The 23,566-nt window shown below is 45.0% G+C and overlaps 4 protein-coding genes across 4 annotated transcripts; 3 read left to right on the top strand and 1 right to left on the bottom strand.

Moving 5' to 3' along the window:
* Window positions 1–45: 45 nt before the first annotated feature.
* TREMEDRAFT_40234 (uncharacterized protein) lies at window positions 46–5,071 on the top strand (the record flags this gene model as incomplete). Its single annotated transcript, XM_007006340.1, has 16 exons — window positions 46–123; window positions 291–320; window positions 562–1,018; window positions 1,078–1,214; window positions 1,334–1,462; window positions 1,799–2,074; window positions 2,338–2,619; window positions 2,912–2,972; window positions 3,110–3,300; window positions 3,519–3,619; window positions 3,664–3,744; window positions 3,995–4,074; window positions 4,188–4,257; window positions 4,307–4,410; window positions 4,533–4,674; window positions 4,831–5,071. Coding segments are annotated over exons 1-16 (2,427 nt in total), but the record flags the coding sequence as incomplete, so codon positions are not given.
* Window positions 5,072–5,701: 630 nt separating this feature from the next.
* Window positions 5,702–13,937, bottom strand: TREMEDRAFT_74434 (uncharacterized protein; the record flags this gene model as incomplete). The annotated part of the gene is made up of 6 exons (XM_007006547.1): window positions 13,661–13,937; window positions 11,780–13,590; window positions 8,869–11,541; window positions 8,210–8,506; window positions 5,743–7,967; window positions 5,702–5,708 (listed from the first exon to the last, which is right to left on the bottom strand). The coding sequence occupies exons 1-6, from the start codon at window positions 13,809–13,811 to the stop codon at window positions 5,702–5,704; spliced, it is 7,164 nt and encodes a 2,387-aa protein (XP_007006609.1). The 5' UTR covers window positions 13,812–13,937.
* Window positions 13,938–14,681: 744 nt separating this feature from the next.
* Window positions 14,682–16,583, top strand: TREMEDRAFT_64058 (uncharacterized protein; the record flags this gene model as incomplete). Its single annotated transcript, XM_007006387.1, has 6 exons — window positions 14,682–14,975; window positions 15,310–15,426; window positions 15,625–15,691; window positions 16,059–16,297; window positions 16,427–16,515; window positions 16,556–16,583. The coding sequence occupies 6 exons, from the start codon at window positions 14,682–14,684 to the stop codon at window positions 16,581–16,583; spliced, it is 834 nt and encodes a 277-aa protein (XP_007006449.1).
* Window positions 16,584–17,229: 646 nt separating this feature from the next.
* Window positions 17,230–19,107, top strand: TREMEDRAFT_64057 (uncharacterized protein; the record flags this gene model as incomplete). The annotated part of the gene is made up of 3 exons (XM_007006386.1): window positions 17,230–18,055; window positions 18,231–18,662; window positions 18,749–19,107. 3 exons carry the CDS (start codon window positions 17,230–17,232, stop codon window positions 19,105–19,107), a joined length of 1,617 nt encoding a protein of 538 aa, XP_007006448.1.
* Window positions 19,108–23,566: the final 4,459 nt, after the last annotated feature.

Here is a 23,566-nt window from a genome sequence, read left to right as displayed (position 1 = left end):
TCCAGCGGATGAACTTCTCGAGAACGCCCAGGCTAGGAAGAAGAAACCAGGGAGGAAAAGAAGAGACAAGAAGATGAGATGAGCGACGAGGAGCTGGCTAATTCCCTAGAGGGATGGTTGGAGGTGAGTACAATTCCCCAAAAGGACTTCGAAAAAAAATTGAATCCCCTCGGTATCCGATGTCAATCTCTCTGTCGGGAAATTTGTTTTATTCGTTGTGCGAGCGTACATAAAGCTCCAGTGTTTGATGCTTGTAGTCTGAAGGAGTTTGAGAAGAGCTGATGAAGTAGTGTCAAACTTGTGTGGTGGCTTCTCATTGGGTAAGTTTATCCCTCGTTGCTCTCAGTCCTTCTCCTCTACACAAACTTGTACCTCTTTCTCACCCGTTACCTCCATCGTGACACATGGTCTGAATCGTTGATCCATCCCCACTTCATTTACCAGCCGCGACCGTCGAAATAATTCTCGCTCTTGTCATGTTGTCCTTCTCAAAATTGCATCATCGTCATCAGAGGTGTTCGTTCGGTACTTTTTCATTCGGAAAAAATGTTAATTTCTTAGGGCTGTCTAGGACCAAATCAAAAGAAGGAAGTCCTGGACGACCTAAGAGGAGAAGAAGGTCCAGAATCCAAGCGTCGTACAGTTGCAATAGACGAATCAGCTTCTTTTACATGTGCAAGGTGTAAAATCACGCAAGAATGTTTCGTTTGTCACAAAGTTGAAGATGAACCCGTCCTTTCTGGCAGCGCGAAATCCGTTTCTGAAGGTGATAAAGCTTCATCTGAAAATGTGAAATCTCCAACTGAAACACACAAATCTCCTACGACCCCAAAACCAGATCAAGTAAACGGGGAAATGGAAGTAGACAACGAGACTGGAGATGTTACCAATGAAGTGAAAGTGAAATCACCACAACCAATGGAGATAGATATTCCTGATAAGGAGAAGGACAAGGAAACATTGTCATCTATATTGTTCAGATGTTTAAGATGTAAACAAACAGCTCATTATTCTCATCGTGAGTGACCTTTTATCAATTAAAAAGAGGAGAAGAAGCTGGGAGGACTGATGAAATAGTTAGGAATCCTTTTGTCGAAGGAGAAAAACATCCTTTAGCTGAAAAGGCTTTTCATTATCAACATTCATCTAATAAAAGGGTCAAAGATCAATGGTGGTGTCATCAATGTAGAGAATGGATTTGGGCTGTTGATATTGTGCGTTGAGATGTTTTTCGTTATTACCACTAAGCCTCCGTACCTCTCTTCCCTTCCTTGGGAGGCTTGGCTGGGGTCTGTACCTATTCGAATGAAATTGCACCCTCGCTAACAACCAGATCATCGCTTGGCGTCCTTTACCTGCTGATGCGAAGGAAGATCCCAGAGATCCAGGGGAATTACCGAGGTATAAAGATTTGTTACCTAGGGAATACCTGGTCAAATGGACAGGGAGGGGTTTCAGGCATGTGAGTTGGAGTCATATCTTGCTACTTCTTCACTCTGCTTTGTTTCTCTCCGTTTTCACTCGCAGCATACAACGTTTTCGTTCGCATTGTACACAAAGAAAAAGCGCATGGATCGTCCGTTTTTGTTCATGGTGACGAGAAAGAAGGGTGTTTCTCAACATAGGTATTGGTGTAGGAGATAGCAGATGGATTGGTAGAATTTCCCCTTTACAAGCCTTTCAACGGGTCATATTAACAACCCGTCAAATGATCAGGTGACTGAAAAGAGATACTCGTGGTACTTATCTCATTGAAGAGTAGAAAAAGTCAGAAATAAGTACAGAGCTTACATACCAGGCAACATGGGTCCCACACACTTGGTTACTCACTGCTGCTCCTCAGAAATTACGTCATTTCCTAGAAAAAGGTCCATCTTTAGATCTTATTACAGACGAAACTTTGGCTGCTAAAGGAGATGAAATGGAACAACCTACCATCGCGAGGGTTTTGGATGAAGATGATAAAGTACATGGGTCACAAGTTCATTCACATCATCAACCTGGGAATGAATGGGTCGGACATGGACCTCCTCCGGATGTCAATGGGTTTGAAAGTATACCGAATGAGTGGAAGGTGAGTCTTGTTTTCCTCTCAACATACAGTCATAACATACATATCCCACATTCGTCATCTCCACACTACTCTCCTTGGCAGACTGTATGAGTACCCCATCGTTTCTTTCTACCCTTCCATATTTTCATATCTCCGACATGTTCCTTTGTCATTGTCATCCTCCCAAAAGTGCCTAGGACAAACTTGTTGATATGTGACGAACAATTTATTCTCGTCCCTTCTGGACGTCTGGGACTATACTTAACATGCCACTAATCTCTCAGACCGTCGACAGAGTTCTTGACGTTATGCTCTTCCCACCAAAACACCGTCTGTCAATCAAGAAAGGTCGTAGATCTAGAGTCGTTTCTGAATCAGCTTCTGAAACACCCGAACCTCGTTCAGCTTCCGCTCTTCCTAGTCCCGGATTGAGATCTCCGAGAATTGACGGGATTCAACCTCCTCCGGAAGAAATGATCCCTATAGAAGAATGGGAGGTGAAAGCGGGTAGGAAATTAGGACCGGGGGATGTGGAAGATGTTGCGCCTTGGGTGACTTGGGCTTTTGTGAGTTTTTCCTTGTTGCACATCCTCATGGTGGATTCCCAAGTCTAGGTTGATGGGTGTTATTACGATTTCTCTCCCTGTATTTCCCAGTTTACAAGTGAATGGTACCATCGCGCAATCTCTTCTTGTATCTCACAGTTCACAGTGATGGGTTCTATCATCCGTTCCGTTCATGTGACTTCTGGTCCGCAGTGATGAATGTTTGTGAGATACAGAAATATGACCTGATATAGCTCGTTGCGGTATCTTACAGGTACCATTGTCGTATGAGGTCTGAATCGCTGATGACCAGGTCAAATGGGATGATTTGCAGTATGATCAATGTGAGTTTGTGTCTCCTTCTCGATCCTTATGTCACATCTCCTGATCCGAACGGGGGAGAGGGCATTTTCTTTGGGCAGTAATGTCAGTAGAGAGAGGTAAGACAAGGTGACACCTATGGTCTAATTTTCCGTTGCAGGAGTCATGGTGAACCCAGGGTGACCAATAGCATGCTGGGACACACCACCACCAGTTGATTCACTCGCTTACGTCCCTTTTAAACGTGCACTTAAAAATTTCCTCGCTGCGAGATTAGTTGAAGTTCCCATTCTCTCCACTGCGGAATGTAAAGCTAGAGAGGTCAAAGCTGCTAGATATTCGGAACCTCCGGATCGACAACCTGATTGTGTGGTAGGAGGGGTGAGTCATCGTTATTATCATACTACTTCATTCACTCTCGTTGGTCATATCACATATCAATGAGCTTCCGCCTTGCCTCCTGGATATACCAGGCTGTTCAGTAGTGTCTTGGATATCCCTGAACTTTTCTATTGTACACCCTTCTCGTTGTCCATTCCTCAATCAATGAGAAGAGGACACATACCCACCCATCTCGTTGAACATGACACTGATGACAGACTTTGATGCCTTTTCAAATGGAAGGTTTCCAATGGTTGCTTTACAAACATTTCAAACGCGAGTCGTGTATCCTTGCCGATGATATGGGATTGGGAAAAACGTGAGCTCCAATGGTTTTCGCCTGACATGAGCTGATGGTTGTAGAATTCAGATTGCCTCATTACTCGGTTATCTGGGGACAGCAGAACATAAAGTGTATCCGTGTTTGGTGGTGGTACCTAATTCGTGAGTCTCTTGTTTCCCTCCTTCTCTCCATTGCTCATGTTGCCCTCGTTGCGGGTGTTATACCTGTGGCTCCCATTCACAGGACAAGACCCATGGTCATTCATTATGAAAATGATTCTATGACATGAACTCGAAGAGACTGCATGTAGAGGAAGTCTCTTTTCAAGCCAAGGGCAGAGAATAAGGTCTCTGCCAAGCAGTGGGGAGAATTGAAAGATGATGACTTATTAAGAGAAGGCTGATCCATCAGTACCATCACCAACTGGGTGAGAGAGTTCGAAAAGTGGGTTCCGCATATGAGGGTGGTACCTTACTACGGCGAAGCGGCTTGTGAGTTGGCTCTCTTCTTATTCAGCCTTACTTCAGCCAAAAAACTCTCCTCTCCACATTTTCACTCAAGGTAGACCAATCGGACCCATAGAAGACCCATCGCTGACACATAGCTCGCAAGGTCATCGCACAATATGAACTCTATCATAAAGGTCAACAAGGCAAAGCGGCCGGTTTGAAAGCGTAAGTCTCCTTCGCGACGACTTTACAAGGAGTTTGTACTGATGTCTAGACACGTCGTTTTGACGACTTATGACCAAATCACTACTGCTGGTTTCCGGGTCTTTAGCGGTATACCACGATGGGAAATGTTGGTTGTTGATGAAGGTCAAAGGTGTGAGTGACAATGTTATATCATCATCCTTTTCCCTGGATGATTCTTTATCCTTGTTCTCCATTCCATTCGAGAGCTGACACCCGCAACGAGATGAGAGACATGAGTAAAAGCTGAATGGTAGTGAAATCCGACACCAACCTGATTTTCAACAGATTGAAAACTCTCAATAGCGTTCATAGAGTTTTGTTAACCGGTACTCCATTGAATAACAATCTTCGAGAGTTGTTCAATTTGTTAAACTTTTTAGACCCATTAGAATTCAAGTGAGTCGTTTTCTTTTCTTCTAACCATCTGTACTTGTACATTTCTCTTCCATCGTCTTACTGTCATCATCAATAACTCGTCTGAGTTGAATCAGTCACTGTCGTATTTGAACCCGTTATACTCGTTTTGATTGTAAGAATGATACTGATTTTCAGAGCATTAGAAGAACTAGAAGCTAGGTTTGTGAACCTTAACGAATCCCTCGTTCAAGAATTACACGAAATGATAAGACCTTATATCCTTCGTCGTATAAAAGCCGACGTATTGAAACTCCCACCAAAAGTCGAGATCATAGTTCCTATCTCCATGATGCAATTACAGAAAAGCGTTTATAAAGGTATATTGGAAAAGAACGCAGAGTTGATAAGGAGTTTATTAGCTGCTAAGAAGAAGAAAGAGGGAAAAGGTAAAGTGGTAGGGACAGGGACGATCGAGTTGAAGTGAGAGTAGGATGTGATATCTATTTCATTGGTTGAAATAATCCCTCCGATTTCATCAATGTGGATTTTATTTCTATCAAAAATATATCAGAGATCTTTGCAATTGATTATCATCTGTCTAGAGTCAATCTTTTCGTCTGTCCGAAGCAATCTTTGCACGAATACACCAGATATGTAAATACCCTACCACACGTACACTCGATAGAAATCTTATTCGGAAATCACCTTCAGCAGAACATGACTTTGATATCTCTTGACTTGAGGTACATAGTGAAACGAATGGTGCGTGGCATGGTCATGGCGATGGCCTGCGATCATACGGGTAAACACGAAATGTCCGTCTTCTAATAAGATGAAGTTGTGGTTGTGATTTTTGAAAACCTACATCTGGTGAATGATTGATCGTGAAAAAAGTACTTACAGTACTCACCTTGAAATCCGAACATCGTCAAACAGAGAAGTCTGTAGGATGTGTACACGTGTAGTGAAGATGCGCAATGAATGTGATACATGTACGATATGCAATGACAGTATTATGCATATGTACTCATCACCTCATTTCTACCAACTGATTCTACAACAAATATCATACTCTCACAAATAGCATAAAGCATCATTCACACTTACTTTCCTTTCTTCAACCTCTCAGTTTCTTTAACCTTTTCCCTCAGATTCTTAGTAGCTGCTCTTCTCAACAATTCGACATTTTCCATCAAGACTAATAATCCATCCCAATCTAATCCTTCTACAACATCTTTGGCTTGAGCTGCTTCTTCTACCATTCTCAAAACTCTCGTTTGTTCTCCCGTTCTTCTGATGGGTGATGTGAGATATGGATGATCTGCAGGTAGAGCAGTCCGAGCTTGAACCAAACGTTGAGCAAGAGGTGAGAGATGGATAGTTTCAGGTGCGTCGTCGAATCGACCACTTGATTGAGTTTCTCCTTTTTCTTCATGTTTGGATAATGAGGGAGAAACATCTTTGTCACTTTCTTTAAGTTTGGATGATGTAGAGGAAGTACTTTTGCCCATATCTTGGTTCTTGGAAGACGTGACTGAAGTATGATTGTCCGACTTGGAAGAGGAATGATAATCTTCTTGATCCAAAAATGTCTGAGAGACGTTGATGCTCTGTGACGATCGATTACGTCCTAGACGAGGTTGGGTGTTAGAAAGAGATCGTCTGCTGGAAACGTTTCGTCCTCGAGAAGGTAAAGCTCTTGGTGGTGGAGAAGGAGAAGAAGGAGGTTGATCATTATCCCCATTGATCTTTTCTGATTCCAACTCCAACGCTGCTTCTTCACGGAATCGAGCTGCACTTTCAGGAGAAAGTAAAAGTTCATCTTCTTCCTCGTCGGAATCAACAACGATAGGCTCATCTTTGACCGAACCGGCTCTTGAACCTCTGGAGGAGAACGAAGATGAATCTGTTCTTGACACTGATTTGGTGCTCGTGGAAGAATGGGAGTCGATGTCTATGGAAGAGGAAGAACGCGATTTGGTAGGGATGGAAGAGGAAGAACGTGATTTGAGCTTGATGGATGAATTTGACCTTGAACTGGTAGTAAAAGAACCAGATTTTTGAGTGGTGGGAGGAGAATAAGTTCCGCTTCGTGACCCAGATCCAGAGACCTTACTACGGGAACAAGATCCAATACTGGTAGAAGAAGATGATCGCGATAATGCAGATCGATCTTTACGTTGACGTTTACTAGTAGGAAGTTCAACAAAAGGTATACGTTTTCTTTTTCTCGATACGGAATTTTGAGAAGAAGGGATACTTTCTTCATCATCGTTTCCATGTGAGGACTGAACAACATCTTGCGATGGAGTGTCATATGAAGAACGAGAAATGGGATCACGTCCTTGTTCCAAAGCCGGACTGAATAATCCACCTAGGGAAGGTATACGACCGAGCCATCGAGTAGCGGAGGATATAAACGATTGTCTTTGATCCAAGATCGAGACATTCTCCCCAGTCTTCCCATATTGTTCCTGCTGCACATGGTTTTCTTGACCTTCTTTGGTATTTTGGTCCTGGTCCGACGTAGGCAGGAACGGTGCCGAGATGGAAATTGAAAGATTGGGCTTCTGTTTCTTGACTGGAGATACATCCGGATCGATCATGGAAACTATTTCATCGTCCGAGTCTGCTTCTTGAGATGTCCCACTGAACGAAGGAAGAGATTCATGTCGACTGAGTCCCCGATGAGAAGATGGAATATGAGATCGTTTTGATCTTCTCTTGTCGCGTCTATCACGAATTTTGGGAATTTTGGTAGGACCGAAGACGTCTCCCTCAGAAGAAGTTGGGATGTGGTTGAGTTGAGAGTTGGTAGTTTCTGAAATGACCGTTTCGTCCGTATGGCTTTCGGCTTTATTTGTCTTTGTTGCTTCTTCCACAAGGTCGGGTGTGTCTGAGGATGAGGTGACAGATGGATGGATCAGTGGGTGGGTTTGAGAGTGGTCAATGACAGAAACATCTGGTTGAGCTGGGGGTATTTCATGCTCTCCTGATATTCCAGGATCTGATTGTGGGGTAGGCACGTTCGAAGTCGTTATGTCTGCTTCTGACACGTGAACTTCGGATGAGAGAGCAGCCTCGGGATCTAGAACATGATGATGGGATGAGGGTTCGTTCACTTGGACTGGAGCAGACTTGACGGGTTGGGAGTTCGATGGGGTTTGAGAAACATCGGCATCGTATGATTGATCAAGTTCAGGCAACACCTCGTTGGGCGTAACAACATCCTCTGTCGTGATGGGAACAAGTGGTCGTTCCACATTGTCCACTTGGATGATTGTCGTGGTTCGGAGGGACTGAGAGTGAGGGTATTTGGAAAGGCTTTCCTCCTGAGTGTCAGCACCGCCTAACCGTCCACGTACGTGACAAGTACGTAGCAGATACTCAAGAACCGGTCCATATTCGTTGAAAAGATAGTGTGTGGACAATTCTCGACAGCTTGTAAACAGAACTGGACAGTATGGGGCCAAAAAAGAGCATTCGAGCAGAGAGGGACAACAAATGCGGAGGCGGCCTTGCAAGTAGACGTGTTAAGTGTAGTTGAGAATAAAGCAGAAGAAACCAAGCTCACCTCCGACATGACCCCCTTCAAGTCTAACCCCTGAACTTGAATCATACCCGGTATGGCACAACTCAAATCTCTCAAGAATTCCTTCACGTCCGGCGAATACTCTAGATTTTCAACTTTACCAAAAGTCATGTTCCAAAACTTCTGGAAAGTCTTTGGAACTTCTGCGGACTGAGCTAGGGAGAGCCGAGGGGCGTAAATGTCGATGAGAGCGTTAACGATGGTGGAATCTAATGATATGTGACCGGATTCGAATGCAGGTAAGAGGGAAGAGAGGATGGAGATGTATAGGTTGTCGAGCTGTTTGTTAGTGAAATGAACGATTGGTGCACTGTGGCTGAAAGAGAAATGATGAGGAGGCATTCAGTAGAAGCCAGAGGTGGTGGTGGAGACGAACAAGTGGGAAGCGAGCAAGGTATCAGATTGAGGGCTATGACCTGTGATAGTGGAAAGACACTTGTGTCAAGACAGGGGAGCTCCAAGTATAAAGAGGAGTTAGGGGAGCATGGTCTGAGGTATATGCATGAGTGGAGAAGAAATTCGGGAGGGCCGGGGGGAGGAGGGAGGAAGGGTGCAGTTCCGAAACTCGGCATCGGGGGCCAGGAAAGCATCAGGAAGAGGGGGTGGGTGTTATAGTTGTAGACAAGGAGGAAAGAACATACCTTGACCGCATCCTCTTCAACCACCATCACACTATCATCTGCCAACCAAATCGATAATGACTCTTTCATAAGTCTCAACACCTCATAAATAGCTGTGGAAGGTACGGCGATGATCATCTCTCCTACAGCTGACAGTAATTCCGACGCTGCTGAAGTGATCAACTTTTGTTCATCTTGTGTGTCTTTTCGAATATTTGATTCCCCATCTTGTGGTGCTGAATTATCCCTCGATTGTCTATCCGCATTTTGCTCCGAAGTAGCGCCGCTTTCTAATGCTACCTCGTCCTCATCACCTACATTCTCAGACCTCACATTCCTCTCCCGAACTCCCAAATCTGATCCTACCTGAGAAGCATAAACCAACCTCAAAGTCTTAACCACCAACGTCAACAACTCTTCCGGTACAACCATCTCATTGATCTGTCCCACCAAATTCTCTTCTCTCAAACCTGAATCCACCCATCGGATAGCTTCCGTCAAACATTTTATCGTCATTGGCATGATGATAGTATCTTTTGTCAAATAATCGTTCAAATGTCCTGCCAGACTTTCCAATACGCCCATGTTGGTTCCTACTCTTTTCGCACGGAATCGAAGGATGGTAGTCCGGAGTAAATTTGACCATATTTGTAAGTCGTTCAAGATTTCACATTCTTGTTGTTTGTCATTCTCCTTTGCATTTAGCTTTTCGGTGGAATTTTCGTGGATATTTTCATTGACTTGTCCTATCTCAACTTCCTTGGTCTGATCGTGAGGGATTTGGTTTATGGGTCCATTATCATTTTCGCGTGCAGTCTTCCTTGTATTCGAGTCGACTCCCCGAAACCATTCCGCACTTCCCTGTGGTTTAAAAGGTAAACTCAAAAGAGAAAACAATAATCCACCCGTATAATTCGTTCCCCCAATCGTGGTAGAAGGATTTAAATCCACTACTTCCACCCATTTCATAACCAACATCCTCCATACATCCAATTGTAATTCCTGATCTTGGAAAATGAACGGGATACAATTGGTCAAATCACCCAATAACTTCCCCTGATTCGGTGCTAGACAAGCAATATCAAGTAAAGTTTGTGATAACTCTCGTAGAGTTTTCCTGGTGATGAAAGTTATTTCGCCAGTAAGTTTGATACGTAATATTTGACCTAGTAAACTACCGGCTAAAGTCGCTTGATTGGATGTATTGTGTCCGAAAGCTAATTTGGAGATGACCAAGTCTAATTGAGTTGATGATGATTGTTCAGCGGTTGCAACGGGATTCAGGTCGGCGTTGGGAAGAATCAAAGGTAGACAAAATACTTCTTTCCCTAAAACTTGAATCATCATATGGACTAAATGTGAGATTAATCCAATTCGAACAGAATTGAGGTTGAGTAGACTACCTTCTTGTCCTTGATACCATATGGGAAGATATTGATCAGGTGGATAATTGAAGATTTGTACTAAATGACGGAGAAGGATTGTAAGACCTTTGTTGAATTGTGCTTCTGATTCGTTTCTGGTCGATCTGAGGGATAAGAGGATATTTTTCCATGTGATGGAGAGATCTAGAGGAAATGGGATGTTCTCTGATAAAATTATGTAATCGGGGTTGGTAGTTTTGGGAGTATGGGACATGGTGGGAGTATTCGGATTGTTCGAGTTGATGGGAATGTTTGAGTTGACAGGGTGAAGGGGAGTTCCATGTTTTTGAATATCGGTAATTTGAACAATGTTGTAATTGTTTAATCCTTTAATCCCACTTAGACAATCTTGAAACACTCCCAACACCTCTTCTAATCTACTCGTTACCCATTTAGCTCCCCAAGGAGGAATCTCCTCTACTCTAACTCCTTCTCTTTCCAATTCCGCCAGGACTAAAGGAGACGTCATATCTTTATCTTTCTCCGGATAATAAAACTCCCCACAGATATATTTGTTCGTTAAAATCCTGTCTAAATCCCATTTCGACCGTTGAGAAGAAATGTTACCTTGCATCTGCATCGTGTCCCTTTTCGGACCGTGGAAAATGTTGTCATCTGTCGTATCCCGTTCCAATTCAATAGAAGTCGTATTCTCTATCGGCACAGAAGTTATAGCTCTCAAAATTCCCCAACTCTGTAACTTGAGCTCATCCAAACCTTGTAAACCTGCCAAATTTCCAATGACTAATTTCACGACTTTCTCCCATACTTTATCTTGTAATTCTAATCTAGTTTCTTCCGCGTCATTCTCTGGTATCACACCGTCCGATGAAGGAATGCCCGACATGGAGAGAGATTCTTTAGCGGGTTGATCTTGATGTGTCAGACAGATACCGGAGAATGCGTACACCAACGCGATGGCAGCTTTACCACAAACGATCATCCATTGTTGTTTCTTGGATTTCTCAGATCGACGCCACTGACCTCTTGCGGTGCTTCCTCCCTCAGGATTGGGGACTTCGATGAAGGTCGTCTGAGCTGGGACGGAGGCTAATTGAATAGAGAGTCGGAAAGGTAACATTATCGTGTATAACCGTTGGGACGGATCTTGTTGACCTGAAGCGGAGAATGGTTTGTATGATTGAATGAGATCGTATGTATCCGAGATGGAGGTGAATGAGCCGGAAGAGAGATAAGAGTGGATGGCATGGTTCCAAGCTGATCGAGCTAGTATGGGACGGACGGTGTTGGTTGAAGCTTGAAGAGAGCGCTACAGTGTTAGCGGGGGGGATAATTTCTACGTGAATGTACGGAAGGAGTAGGAGATTGGACGTTGCAAAGTCCAGCTGAATGAGCAGAATCGAAGATGAAATTCGAAAGGAGGAAGGCTGGAGGGGTTAAAATCACAGTTTCCAAGAGAGGGTTGAAAGGGTAGATAGGAAAAACGGAAGAAGTGAGGAAGAGTGCAGAGTGCGAATGAATGCAAGAAGATATCAGAAGAGACCCACATCAATGATATGATCGAAATCCCTCGCCAAACCAGAAGAATTATAAGCTCCACCCATCAAAGTCACCAAACCTGCCCAAGTCGAACAAGCCCATCCAGCTTGATGATTATTACTAACCGTATCTTTCAACATTTGTTCCAATGCTGACCATTCCGTCCTTCTTTCCCCCGAATGAGAATATAACACCCCCGGTCTACTCGGATCCTTTCTGGCAGTTTTCAATTGTGCCACCACGAAGAATTCCGATTTCTGTATCATCGCTCTGAGTTTCAAGAACGAATCTTTGGAAGGATCATCTTGCTGTGTAACGACTTTGGTCCGAGCTCCACTGAGAAGATTGAGTTTAGCGGCGGCAAAAGCTGAAATGACCGAAGCAGCTTTATTTCTGATCAATATGTTCGTGGATGATAATTCGTGAATACAAACGGGGAGTAATTCAGAATAATGTTGATAGAAGATGGAAGGATAATTACTGATGAGATTTACTACAGCTGAGAAAGATTCTTTCTTAGCTAGACTGATACCTTTTTCTCCCACTCCATTTGTCAAACTGAACGATTCTTCAAGAGCAGCTTCGACAGCTCTGACCACTTTATCTTTGGTGGGTTGAACTGAAGATTGTGGGATTCGCATTTGAGCCAAAACGACGATAGCGAGGTAATAAGTCCGTTTTGGATTAGGAGTTGGCATTTTCGGAGTACGGGGGATAATCAAGACGTGTTCTAATAATGCTTGTAAATCCACTTCGGAGAAACAACTGTATAATTCATTTGTATTGAATATAAGAGCCAAAAGTCGGAGAGCTGCCGATCCAACACCCGAAGCTTCACGACGATATCGAACTTCTGCTTCTGAGAATCCTTGACGGGTTTTAGGGGTCGGTGAAGGTGTTGGTTGCATCCGATTAGGAGTTGAAGTACGAATTGGTAAAAGTGGATTTATAGATCTGAATGGTGATGAACTACCATCATTTGAATGTGTATCTCCATTAGGTACTTTTCCTAAAAGTCTTTGTAAATCTCTTTGAAGAGCTCGAACCATTGCTGGTACTTCATCTCGTATAGGTCGAATGAAACGAAGAGCATCTGAATCTATATCAAAATCTTGTATTTGTATTTGTCTTGAATCAGGACTATTCTGTGATTTCTTTGAAGAAATTGGAGTGGAAGGTTTAACCATTCTTTGTCGTAATCTCATAGTAAGAGTAGTATAAGCTTCTTCCAAAGTAAGAAGATCTTCAGCTCCATCAAGTATGATTTCGACAAGGGAAGAAGTTGCTAAAGCTCCATCTTCTTCTATTGGTTCTTCTTCTTCTGAACTATCATTTTCCTTTTCCACACTTTTGGTGTCATCCCCATCAGACATTACACTATCATCCGATCCTGGTATTTCTTCGGATGGGTTGGTAGAATCACCATCTGTCTTTGATCCCTTTTGTAAGTTGGATGTGGATCGAGGGGAATCCGCCGCTGCTTTTCGGATCATTGCTAATTGGAAAGAATCTCGGGTCAACATTTTAGGTCTTTTACCACATACCACAAGTCTTGCAGCTTCTTTGTTATTCAAAGTACCTTCTTCTACGGAAGATGCGACTCGTATTTCTGAACAACGTGATTTGAGTATACTTTTCGGTTCGGTAGGTAAAGGAGAAGAAGGGGAAGAAGAAGAGGAAGGAGAATCGGAAGGTATTTGCTCCCGATAAGATCGAATAGAAGGCGGGTTGGAGGGTTGATAGATGATGTCGTTGGCGTTGAAGGTTTTTGTATCGTTACGAGGGGAGAAAAAGACTGCTTTTTTGTGATTAACACCGGCTGGTCGTCAGCTAATGTCCAGTAGACCTAGTACATCTGCATCGAGAGGGGGGGGGGGGGAGTAACTGACCGATGAGTTTGGAAGGGCCCAGTGGTATCAGGCTCCTATCATTGGGTGAAGACACCACTAGACATTTGGCAGATGGAGTGTCTAGAGGGGAAGAGGGGTGGAGGTGATGTTTGAAGTTGTCATGAGATGTCAAGGGGACGTGATAGGACATGAGGGATTGGGTAGGGATTAGGGTGGTTGACTGGGTCAAGTGGAGGTCGCGGTTTTGGTGGTGGTGGATATGATAAATGCTATGCTACGCTACTTGGCGTGTTTTGGATCATGCAAGGGGTGAAAGAGATGGTGAGCAGAGTAGGTAGAGTAGTAGTATAGAGAGATGGACGCGAGGGTATTGTAAGTATAGTGGTTAGAATAGGGAAAAGTGGGGGAAAGAGGATGGCTGCCCGTTCCGTGCCTGAAAGCGAGTCGCGTCGGTTGGGAAAATGAAAAATTCAACCGCGGCCGGGTGTATGTCGCTGGTAGTGGTGGTATATGAGGATGCAATGCATGGATTGGAGTGTAACAAATTGGCTCTTGTATGGTAGTTGACCTTGTGTTATGATAGGAGGGTTGGTGGTGAGGTGTAAATGGTGAAGAGTAGTGTGTTAGCTGGTGGTCGTTGATAGTCACGATTCTACACTATGTCTAGCGCGTCATATTCGCCATCCATCACCCATCATCCATCCACCTCTACCCATACACGCAAGTATACCGACTCTACACCAGTCTCCATGCTAATCTCAACGTTGTGTCTAGAGCAAGTCGAGTCACTGCCTAACAGCGTAGAAGTACTTCCCCTCATCGAAGTCATGAGACTGACCAGTGAGTTCCACTACTCCCTTCCGTCCCCCCACTCTCCCTCCTACTTCAAAACGGGCAGATCACGGTAACTTTGACCGTTCACACTTCGCCTCCTGGCTAGTACAGGACACCAATAGGCCACAGCTTATCAATGCAGTGCACTACTCATTCACAATTCTCACAATCACTAAACTAACTCGTTCACCCTTGACCCTTCAGATCATTCCTCAGCCGCCTCCCAATGACACCACGATACAGGGTTAACATCCGTACCCGGTTCAGTACTCAACACTTCGATCCTGGGAATCTATCTCACCTTCCCACGGTCACTCCCCTACCCCCTTTAAACCCCTCACCCCCCTCCCATTGGCTGATTGGCGTACGACGAGAATCCCAAGCTCAATCAAACGGAGGTTCACCGTTCTACGGAGTGTATGTCAAAGGTGGCGGCAAGGAACTTGTACTGCCTTTCGGGGCTTACAACGATGAACTCCGAGGGAAAAAAAGAGGCATTTATGTTCATTTGTTAAACTTGGTAGGTGACCAAAGTCCGATGGTATCGGCCATTCTTATCCCTCCTCCCTCTCTCTTTCTCTCCCATTGGACCTTGACCCATTGGACCTTGACCCCGTGAAGCGATTTATTTCCCATGAGATATTTGATCTTCGGTGGATTTGCAACACCGAATCCCGTTATTCCGTGCAATGGCTCAATCGAAACAGTACTGACTTTGACTGATGACGAACGGGAAGGGGTATGAGAGGAAGGGTTGACGACGTCAATTGACCATGGAGCGCTGTAAAGAGATGATCCTTTCATCCTTTTCTCCGTTTTCTCTCATCATATAACATATATCACTCTCTCTACAGGTCGTTCAATATTCTAACACTCCATCTTTTCACTATAACCACATATCCATACTTTACATTTTACACATTGCGGGATACGAGTCGCAGGATATAGGAAATATAGGTTTTACAAGTCAGGTGAGTGATCATTTCTTTGACGTCGAGTGGAGTTGTGTCACTTTATCCAACAACGTGAGATCCATGTTTTTTTTGCCACCCACTTCGAGAGTTGAACAGAAGGCACGGAGGGACTAATCTCAAAGCTGGATAGAAGGTACCGAATGATGAAAATGATGATGGCCATTGTCACATGGGATTACTGTACTGATGTCATAGATCAAGGATACGAAAAAGGCTATGCCTTATTACACTACGACGTATACGCCAAGACGAAGGAGTAGCAGTGAGTCTTTTTGCTCATGTGTTCAAACTTTCCCCGGGCGGTGGTGTGTGATATGACGACGGAGAGGAAAGATCTTCGTCGCCCCCTCTCCTCTTAGTCGCCACCCGCTAACCCCATTCCTCTATCCGTCTCTCATGATACCTCTCTGTCTATCCGCCATCTCACAACCACTTCCCTCCCCTGGATCCTCTGGGAACTGGAGACGTTTAACTTCCCTCGAGGATGTCAGACAGCGCAGTGTGACATGATATGAATCCGGGATCTCAAACAAGGGAGAGAAGTTCTTGGAAGAAAACGGGAAGTTATACAGTGGGAGATGATGAAAAGACAAGGATACATTCAATATAAAGTCAAACTGATAACTCAGATTGGTGGTCATGTCTCTTCTGTATATCCGATCCTTATTACCCTCCTCCTAATCATAACCCTTACGCTCCACGTCAAACAATGTTAAACCCTTCTTATCCACCATACTACTACAACCTACCCGTTTATAACGAACCTATGCAAGGTTCGAACAGATGGAAGAAAACTCAACCGGGCGTCGTGGATCCAGGTGGTCGAGGAGGTTATTCGCCTTATAGTACTAGAGAAGATGAGAAGAGGGTGAGATGGGGAGGGACGAGTGTCAGAAGGTTTTATTCGTGATTCGGAATAAGGAATTCGTCAACTTCATCTCGTCGAATGCGGAATGCAATGGAAGGGCAATGGAGCGATGTTATTGCTAGATACTAGACGGAGTCAGGGAATTGTATGATTGTCATTGTGTTGTGTACTCGTATGGGTGTAGCGTATGCTATCAATGTAAGGTGTTACGTGTATTTGTGAGTTGTTCATTTCAACGATAGAAAACTACTGCCCAAGAAATCATACTAGTGGTAGAAGCAGATAATATGTTGACTCGAATAGATCACTACGTCATTAGATATGTACTTATGACATTAACACCTATCGTATCATCCCGCTCGAGTATAACAATTTGGAGTCGTTGAACCTCGACCCGTTTCATCACATACCCTTCTTCCTAACTCAACCATGATCTCCGCTACTAGTTGAATGGACTGAATACATGCTAATTTCACAGGGAGTCTTATATAACGTAAAGTGATACAGCATTCACCTCGGTCCATTATCCTCCTTACCTGTCCTCCCCTTCCCTTCCCAACCCCTCCCTTGTTTCTTCCGCGCCTTGAACGTGAAAATCTTCCCATATTTCTATACCTCAAGAGGAAACTCGCTTACATAACTCAGCAATGACGTAGAATAATAACACAGCAATCGCCCCGATCCATTGTCCTCTTCACCACTCCTCCCCTTCCCTTCCCAACTCCTCCCTTCTCTCCTCTGCGCCTTCTACATGAAAAATCTTCTCACATCTCTAGGTATTAAGAGGAAACATGTTAGCTTACTAGACCAGTTTCAACTTCTCATTTCCCCTCGACAGATTTATCGCCACCAAACGACAACTTATCGTTCGTATTGATTCGCCCGAAACCAGATATCGTCCTAACTACTCAATCGCCCAACTCGCCAACCCAATGGACGGTTCATTCGACCACAGTGTCTCTCCTGAGCAGCTTAAAGCTCTCGACGATTCGTTCAGCGGGGATCATCCGGCGATCCAACCAGCCACCCAAGTGAGCGAACCACTCCCCCCCATGCATTCTGATGATGGTGCCCGGTCCCAAACTGAAAATGTTGTTGAAGGTCCAGTCCAATTGGCCGACCAAATGAACACATCACCTCGCATGGCAGCTGCCTGGATTCCTGGTAATCCCTCCGAGACCGGAGATGATTTTGAGGACCTGAACACCCGTTTTTTCCCCTTGTGCTTTGACCTAAATGATGCCTGGTCAGATCATATGTTTACCCTTGGTGGTCCCCTGTCAGTTGCGGGAAGTCCACGCTCAGATATGGCTGCCAGCCTGTATGAGGAGAACCAAATTCCTGGACCATCCAGGCAGATTATGGACAACGGACTGGGAAGCTTCAAGGACAGGTTCACATCCTGGTTGCACTGGAACGGGCCAGGGAGTGCCAAATGGGACAATGAGTTGGAACGCAGGTTGGAGGAGTTCGACGCCTGTCATGACAATTGGTTTAGGGACCCGTCCCGCCTCCTGGATGAAGATCTTATTGATGGAGCACTCACATACATAAATGAAGCAATGGATAAGAGTGAGGTGTTTCATTTGACAAAATTAACATATTCACATGTTCCTCCCAGGGGCTACACCCTTCAACATCTGGAAATATCACCAGAAGACAAACAGAAATGTTACCCATATAGTCTTTCTATGTCTGGTCCTTGGGGAGAGGAATTCCAAATCAAGATGTTTGCATCTAACCCAGGAGATGATATATGTGAGTTTATCACGGTCCAAGTTCATTCTTGCCTTTGGAGTTCTTTCTCCTTACATGGTCCCACTCACTTTGGATGAAAAGTACAGGATATTGCCAGTACTTGTATAATTGACATTGCTAAACCGGCTGTCACCATGTTACTCGCATGAGATTGAGAATCAAGTTGATATTCTAGCTCACTCGATATGTGCAAGCGAAGCTACCCGAGTATTATGCAGTGGAAAGGCCCATTCCAATCCCTTGAAGGAGACATGGATGCCAAATGACCAGACTGGTTACGGGCTAGACTTTGACACTGTCATCTATGGAAGTATAGAAGGCAGTGATAAGAGATTCAACTTCTCCCTGCCTGATCCAAATGTGATAGTCAAGGGGCTCATGAAGCCCAAGTTTTGTGAGGCGTACAAAAGGATCCAGTCAAAGTTGGAAAATGGATCTGTAATGAGACCTCAGGAAGTTTACAGCTGTCTCTATGAAAGTTTGTGTGGGGACATGGTAGATGGAAGAGTTGATTCTACTCTGCCTTTCCAACCAAGATCAATGCATACACACTCAAAGGCCGAGAACAAAAGTCTGTTCTGTTTGTCAGATTGGGATCCTACTATCTGTGAGTCCTAGTGATTTCTCAGGTATTCTTCTACACCTGTTGTTGAAGACATATCTACACGTCTTTGCTATCAGCTAACATTGTAGCAAACAGTGTTGTTGCCACTGCGCTGGCTAGGCGCCTTTTTGAATCTGCAATCCCTGCAAACTGCTCAAACATTGGCTCCTCACTAGTCAAAGAGGGAGGGTCCAAGATTACTGATGCAGTTGAGACTCCACAAAATACCCAACGTCAAGAGCGAGATGTGGAAGTTTACAAGAAGAGTGCTCTTGCACTAGCAATAGGTGATTCCTTTCCTGACATCAAAGAATTCATAGAGGCAATGTCGCACATTCTTAAACCTGAAGCAACTGCTCAGGGATTTGTCAGGGAAGAGGGAGATCAGGAAGAAACTCAGCAAACGTTGAAAAATATGTTAGATCTTGAAAGACCTGAACATTGGTGATCCAGTCAGAGAGGAACTCTGTCATGGATTAGAAGAGAGGCTTAGTAGATGATGTCATGGTGACATCATGGTTTGGAATTGTTCATCGTAGATCTCAGTGACATCATACTTAGGCATGAATTTCATTTTGCCTAATAAAAGTGTAGACTTCTGTCATGAATATATGACTGATGACGATGAAGCCGCAATGGTGTGTCTCAATCAGTCTCAAAGGCAACAGTAAGTTAAAGTAGAGAGCCAGAATCAAAGATGTCAACCGATCAGAGAGACAGAGAAAGAAACAGAGAGCTGGAACCACTATTTATAGACAAAACACCCCAAAATGAGCCTCAAACTCCTTCATCTCCTCTCCTACTTCCTGGGGGGGAACCCTGTATCAAAAACAGCATTTTAAACAACCTTACAGAAGGCTCTGAATCATCCTGGAAGCCCCCAAAAGAGTTCTCTTCATCAAAGGTTGATTTCATGAAAAGAAACACAGATAAAGCATCCATGAGATGTGATCTTTTAATACCTGAAACTTTCCCATGCAGTCTAGAAGTGCTCTGATGTTTCAGGGGGTTCAGAGGATGTTTTTTAGGCGCCCACATTATGCAGATTTTGACCCAAAAATACCTGGTTCAGTCCTGCGGGTTCGGTAGAGGTTCAAGAGGTTCGAATATAGGCTAAATATGCTTAGCAGAGTGGATTTCCTTCTGGTTCTTCAGTTGAGTCGTCCGCACTGCTGAAAGAGATAAGACCTCTCACCATAAGTGCGTACTTGTTACGACCTGGCTAACCAGCACCAGGCCATACACTGGCCATGCATGTGACATCTTATGCCACTGCGCTAAAAGGCACAATATCGCAATCAGCCCTATGATTGCGATCCGGTTATAACCTGATGTCACGACTGAGGTTGCAGGGTCGTGACAGGAGCCCCTCCTTTAAGGGCCGAAGTCCCTTGAGGCCTTCAGGTTTAGTACCCAAACCTATTATGGTTTGACAGCGCTTTGGGTTCGATTCTCAGAGGGAGAGACTTTTGGCGGCGGACCTCACCCGCCACTGCCACATCCCACCAATGTGGCAGAGCAAATATGATGTGCTCTGGGTGGGGATCGAACCTGCTACTGTTTGATTGCGATATTCTGTTACGACCTGGCTAACCAGCACCAGGCCATACACTGGCCATGCATGTGACATCTTATGCCACTGCGCTAAAAGGCACAATATCGCAATCAGCCCTATGATTGCGATCCGGTTATAACCTGATGTCACGACTGAGGTTGCAGGGTCGTGACAGTACTGCCCATCACTAGTGTGTACTCTTCATCAGTGGCGTACACTTCTCAATCAGTAGGGGGTGTGAATTGATCAGTAGTGTGTTTTCCATATTCAAAGACGTGTTTTCACAAGGCTGTCCTGACAACTGGTTGACCGGTTGATCCTTGTCAAGAACTACGTCGTGACACCCCAAATATCCCACCGACAACGACCCTCCTTTGACCATCAAACCCCTATCACACCTCAACCTCTTCACTCTACATGTAACTCAGGACATCTGAGACTAACTACGGCAAAGTACAGCGGGAGAATAAGGTGTACGGGATCCTGGAGCATAGGGACGGCGAAGTGCGGCGAAGTTAGGCGGAGTTAGGTGGACTAGGGACAATGGGAGCAGAAGTGCGGCAAAGTTAGACGGAGTTAGGTGTCACGGACCATGTCGTAACATCCCTGACAACCACCATCACGGACCCTCCTTTCACCATCACCAAACCACTATCCGCCATCAACCACCACACCCCAAACCACTGAGACCAACTACATTGAAGTTACAAGAACCTAGGGGTTATTAGTCACGACAACCCCGCCTGGCGGGGAACTACGGTGAAGTTAGGAGAAGGATACAGAGGGATACAGAGTAGGGTGAAGGAAGTGAGACGGAGTGCGGCGAAGTTAGGACATCAGGGATATGGCGAGGTACGGCAAAGTTGACTGAAGATGTCACGAACCATGTCGTAACATCCCTGACAACTACCATCACCGACCCTCCTTTCACCAACACCGAACCACTATCCATCACCACCCCGAACCACTGAGACCAACTACGACAAAGTTATGAGAACCGAGGGATTATTTGTCACGATGACCCCGCCTAACGGAGAACTACGGCGAAGTTAGGAGATGGAAACTGAGGGAGAGCAGAGTAGGGGAAGTTAGGGAAAGTTAGTTGAAGTGAGCGGAGTAGGATATCGGGGATATGGCAAGGTACAGCGAAGTTGAGCGAAGAGGACTGAGCGCGAGGCTGTGCAGGAGTTGAGGGACGTTCTATGAGAAGAGAGGAGAAGTATAGATAGTTTACAGATCATTGAACTTCTTCAGTGATCCTTGATTGTTGTCAGTAGCGAGTGATATATCCAGTAGCTACCACCTTCGAGTTAAGGAGAGCTACCACTCAGCAGTTCAATGCACCACGGCAAAGTTAGCCGCATGTTACGGGGTAACAACGAATCGAGAGAACTCCATCAAACTTGACGGATTAGGAAAGAGAACGGCGGGAGTTGGAGGCAGTGCTGCAGTAGGTAGGGACGGGTTTTCCCTTTTTTGAGATATCCCACTGGGTTTGCTCAAAAGCGGTTTTACACCTGTACAAGTATGTACATAGACGCTTGCAGTAGGACAGGAGTAAGACACGGATACCTGTAGACGGTATGTAGTACAATCAGCAAAGTACCAACTTTGCTGATTCTTCAATATCATTCTTTGGCTACATTGATTGCAGAGGAGACACAATCCACCACTTAGCACCAGAGTGTCACGAACTACGTCGTGACACCTCAATTATTCCACCAGCAATGACCCTCCTTTGACCATCAAAACCCCTACCACGTCTTAACCTCTTCACTCTACACGTAACTCAGGACATCTGAGACCAACTACGGCAAAGTACAACGGGAGAATAAGGTATACGGGGGCCTGGGGCATAAGGACAGCAAAGTACGGCGAAGTTAGACGGAGTTAGGCTAAGTAGGGACAAAGGAAGCTGAAGTACGGCGAAGTTAGACGGAGTTAGGCTGAGTAGGGACAATGGGAGCAGAAGTGCGGCGATGTTAGGCGGAGTTCGTCGAAGGGAGGAGAAGGACGGCCAAGGGCTCGGGGAAGTTGGTCGAAGTGTGTTGAAGTACGTCTGAGTGCGAGAGGGTTGGGTGAAGATCTAGGAGGAGTAAATAATCTTAGCTGAGAAGATCGCTGAAGTTCTTCAGTGATCCTTGATTATTGTCAGTAGTGAAAGATAGATAGAGACTAGTGTTCCAACCCGTGAAATTCACGGGAGCAACTGCAGATGGTTAAGATGAATTAGTGTATGCCCCAGTTCCCTAGTTGAACCATGCAGATCAAATTTCTCTAAGTTCATGCATAGCATACGCCCCAGTTCCCCCCCACCCAGACACTACAATTCACCCCTCTCTGCCCCAGTTCCCCACATGTGGGAGGCTACTTACACTATATACACTACACACTATAAGTCTAATCTAAACTGCAAACCTATACACATTACATATTAAGCAGCCCTGGCTGCCAAGAGCACATCCTTATACACAATATTCTTCGTCTCACCTCTTCTCCCCTCCTCTGAATTTTCCAGCAAAACCTTGAGACCGTTCTTGAAGCGTGCGCGAGAGAGACCAACATACAGCTGACCATGGGTAAATACCGGCTTTGAGAGACATAAGCCGACTGTTGCGAGAGATTGCCCTTGTGCCTTGTTGATTGTGAGAGCGAGACCGACTCGTATGGGAAATTGACTACGACGCAAGGTGAAAGGTAGGTTGGAGGATTTTGCAGTGTCGAGTTTGATACGCGGGATGAAACACTTATTTGAATGGAAGTCGCCCCCAAGAATGCACCCCTCGATAACATTTGGTAGAAGACGTGTCACATAGATCCGAGTACCGTTGCAAAGACCTGCAGCTGGATCCAAGTTACGAAGCAAAAGAACTGTTCCCCCAACTTTTACAATTGTCTTGTGAAGAGGGAATCCGCCAATTGTGATTGAGTTGAGATATTCAATAGGCCAGAGTTGCTGATTCAAGGGTCGAGCACGCGGGTTTGAAGCACCGTCATTCTCCACGATCCAATCTGCACTGAGATACGTCCGAGATTCCCCACTAAGCTGGCCAAGGAGGGTCTTGTTCAATTCATCAACTTCGGCGTTGGTTGGAGCAAGAACTGCACGGTCTGCAAAGTACTGAAGAGCAGCTTCTGTTGTCGGAAAGCTCTGAGCCAGGTTGGGATAGACATGCTGCAGCAACTCATTTGTTGACTCCACCCGCAATTCCAGAGGTATTCTCAAAGCGTCCGACTGTTCCCCATCTACCAAACCATCCCCTACCCTGAGAAGCCACTCTGCAAACCCACTTGCTTCCTCCCTCTCAATATCAGACATCTCTGCACTCTGGAGCCGCATGTTGATAGTAAG

The sequence above is a fragment of the Tremella mesenterica genome (genome assembly GCF_000271645.1).
Source record: "Tremella mesenterica DSM 1558 unplaced genomic scaffold TREMEscaffold_10, whole genome shotgun sequence".
Taxonomy (NCBI): domain Eukaryota; kingdom Fungi; phylum Basidiomycota; class Tremellomycetes; order Tremellales; family Tremellaceae; genus Tremella; species Tremella mesenterica.
The sequence above is the reverse complement of the archived record's forward strand: the minus strand, read 5'-3'. Positions and strand labels throughout refer to the sequence as shown.